Genomic DNA, 3771 nt, shown 5'->3' with positions numbered 1-3771 from the left:
TTTTCTTTTCCAAACTATTAGTTAATTATTCTTGTTTTTTCCTTATAGATCATTTCGAATTTGAATTGCTTAATATGTTGTAACTACTTCAAATAATGATTCTAAATTCGAGCAAAGAATACGATATAAATCAAACGATAAAATATAAATCAGATGTTTAGTGTCACCTCTCGATCGCATAAACAAATATACTCCCTCTGCTTCATAAAATTACATATTTTAGAAAAAAATATTGTTTCAAAAATAGCTATAATTTACATTTAATGCATGTTTTATTTATTATTTGCAAACTTAAAAAAAAAATTACATTGATTGTATTTTTATTAATTTAAAATTATGAAAAATATAATCACAAAAATATGCATATATAGATGAGATTTAATATGTTTTATTAATATGTATGAAAAGTCTAAAACATGTAACATTTTAAAAGAGAGAGAGAGAGGAAAAATCTATCTAATTAAAACAAAAACCTTCTTTGAAAATAGTTTTGGTGTTACTTAATATATTTTGGATTATCCTATTGATTTTTTTTACCATTTTGAAATTTTATTAGAGTTATTTTTCATATCATTAAAAATGTAAAAAAATTAAATATTTCTAAGACATAATAATAATTAAAGGATACTGATAAATATTTGTAAAATTATATTTCACAAAGTATTTTATATTTTTATTTTATAAAAAAATATTTTCATTTAATATTTAATTTTAAATAATCAGATAATTTCATAATTAGTTTTAAATATTTTTCTATAAATCAATACTAATTCAATCTATTATATAGTAATAATAAAAATGTTATAAAATATATATTATTCCACCCAAATGATGTATATTTTATTAGTTATATAAAATATAAAATGAAATTTCAAATAATTTTTTTCTCATCTGATTTTTAAATATTTAAATTAATAAATTTAGATAGCATGGATCAAAATTCTTTTTTTGTCAGCAACAAAATAGACTCATATTGAGGATCAAAATTCTCTTCAAAACCAAAAAAATAACCAAACACTCCTAAAATCAACTAAACTGTGTACACAAAATTAAATATAAAATAAATGTATTATTAAATTATTCTCAGATTTTTGTACAAAAATTAAAATATTTTTTAACTAAAAACTAATTCTGCTTTGAATTTGTGAAAAAGAAATTAGATTTATTCTAAAAATTACATGTTTAGTTCCCAAAATTAATTTTACAGAGATATTGTTTAGTCGAGCCGAAGAGGATTCATTTTGTAATATTTACATACATATTATAGTTAGGTTAATTACAAAATTGTAAACAAACAAGAAATATATCAGGTGTTGAATGATGATTTTGCATAGTCGTAAAACATATGACTATGTGTAGGTTAGATTTTCAGTATATTCTGGACAATATGTGGATTGCGTCAGAGATGTCAGCAAATACAAAGTAAGTGTTCGTCAATTTGGGTGTGAACCCAGTTAGGATATAGCGAATGTATTTACTCCTTTTGAACATCTTGAGTATTGCCTTTCGCCGCATGAAAGAGCTGATACCGGGATGGCACACCACACGAGCCACAAGAGTTCCAATTCTATTTCTTTAGAGTGATTACCTATAATTAAAACCACCAATATTGAATAGATATGAACCTTGATTTGGATAAGATCCCTCACTCAACGATGACTCAATTTCTAATAATATGACATGGGTGGACATTATCTGATTTGGGGGTTAGAGAATGGAACCGTTAGAGAATGAATGGAGGAAAAACTCATTTTCTCTTTTTATTTTAAGATTTTTTGGCACGTATCATGCATGTATGTAGTCATTTCTAGATAGTCCCTATACCAATTCCCGTGGATTAGTTTTTTTTTTTTGTTGAAAGAATACCTTCGCCCTCTAACGAACATAATGCGTATCCTATGTGTACTTGTTAAAACCTTTTTAACCATTACCGAATACCTCTGTACAGAGGATTTGAGATCCAATTTAAGCAATTTTAAATCATTAATATTTATGACTATCAGGTTATTAAAAAAAATAGAAAATACGAAATCACACAATTTCATGACTACTTTTGTACGTGTTAAGTCATCTTCAAACTTGGTTGGGTTATAAATTCAAAACCGTAAAAACAAAAGAAAAAAAACGAAAAGAAGAGAAGCAGAATGATAAGAAACCGAGTTGGTCGGTATTGTGTGGGGCTGGCGTGAACTTAGAGAGAAAAAGAGGTTAAAAAAAACTTTTAATTTTCAAAAAATAATAAAAAATATATCACAAAACCAGTAGTTAGTTAAAAAAAAATAAAAAAATAAAAAATAAAAAGAAAACTCTTCGTGTTGAAGAGAGTTCCTTCCCTATCTCCTCCATCTCCCCCCCCCCCCCCCCCTCCTCTCTCATCTTCTCTCTCCATTACATTACTTTTGTTAAAAAAAAAAAAAACATCTGTTATGAGGAGAGGTAGAGTCTCTACCCCCGTCATCGCCAATCACAACGCATCCATCAAGGAGACGCGATTCAGAGGCGTGAGGAAGAGACCATGGGGTCGTTACGCTGCAGAGATCCGCGATCCATTCAAGAAAGCTCGCGTCTGGCTCGGCACCTTCGACTCCGCCGTCGACGCCGCACGCGCTTACGACGCCGCCGCTCGTAACCTCCGTGGCCCCAAGGCCAAAACCAATTTCCCCATCGATTCATCTCCTCCCTCACACCAACAGAATCACAACCAGATCGATCCGTTTATGGATCATCGGTTATACGCCGGAGTCTCTTCCCGTCCGACGAGCAGCAGCATGAGCAGCACCGTCGAATCCTCCAGCGGACAGAGAAGCTCCGTCGCGAAACCGATGTCTACCACGACGGCGAAGAGGTATCCTAGAACTCCGCCTGTGGTTCCGGAGGATTGTCACAGCGATTGCGGTTCGTCTTCTTCGGTTATCGACGACGACGGAGAAGAGGACATCGCGTCGTCGTCTACGCGCCGTCGGAATCCGCCGTTTAGATTCGATCTTAATTTTCCGCCGTTGGATGATGTTGGTTTAATCAACGGTGTAGATGATCTCTGCACCGATCTACGTCTCTAATCCACAGATCAGTTATTGGTTCAACCGAAAACAAAAATTATCTTTTTTTTTTATAAAGTTTCTGTTTCGTTGATCTCATAAGCTTTGTTAGCTGGTTCTGTTTCTTGTCTGATGATGATATTGTAAGAGTATTGATATATGATTATATTATATTACAAATCCAGAAGATGAAGCAAACGATGATCTGTGTTTGTACTTTCTATTCTGTAAGGAAAAAAAGTAGATCTTGTTTTTAATTTTTTTTTAAATCCGTTTCTTGAAAAGCATCGAAAGTATTTCTTTGTAAACTGTTTTTATTAAAAAAAATTGTAAATTATTTTTATTTTTATTAAGTTTTACAAAGTTTATTTTTATTAAAAAAATAAAAGTTTTTATTTTTATTGCCCCTTTTTAAACATTTTAAATTATTATTTTTTTAAATTCTATTAGTTTAGTGTGTTTAATTATATTAACTAAGGATTAGTTTTGGGATTATGAAAAAATTACAGTGAAATCTCTATAAATTAATAATGTTGGGACTACACCAAACCTATAATTTTTTATTAATTTATAGAAATTATTAATTTATCGAGATACTAATTGAACTAAATAATTAATTTGGGACTATGAAATTATATTAATTTATAGATTATTAATTTATAAAGGTTATACTGTATACTAAAAAGACAACTAATGGTTTTATACTATAGGGACAACTATGCTGAATTTTTGT

At 30.0% G+C, this 3771-nt stretch overlaps 1 protein-coding gene across 1 annotated transcript; it reads left to right on the top strand.

The window, feature by feature from the left end:
* Positions 1 to 2301: 2301 nt before the first annotated feature.
* On the top strand, positions 2302 to 3225 carry LOC108830796 (ethylene-responsive transcription factor 3). Its single transcript, XM_018604376.2, has one exon. The coding sequence runs from the start codon at positions 2427 to 2429 to the stop codon at positions 3057 to 3059; it is 633 nt and encodes a 210-aa protein (XP_018459878.2). The 5' UTR covers positions 2302 to 2426; the 3' UTR covers positions 3060 to 3225.
* Positions 3226 to 3771: the final 546 nt, after the last annotated feature.

The sequence above is a fragment of the Raphanus sativus genome, chromosome 1, assembly GCF_000801105.2.
Source record: "Raphanus sativus cultivar WK10039 chromosome 1, ASM80110v3, whole genome shotgun sequence".
Classification (NCBI taxonomy): domain Eukaryota; kingdom Viridiplantae; phylum Streptophyta; class Magnoliopsida; order Brassicales; family Brassicaceae; genus Raphanus; species Raphanus sativus.
Note: the sequence above shows the minus strand (reverse complement) of the source record. Positions and strands in the feature narration are given on the sequence as shown.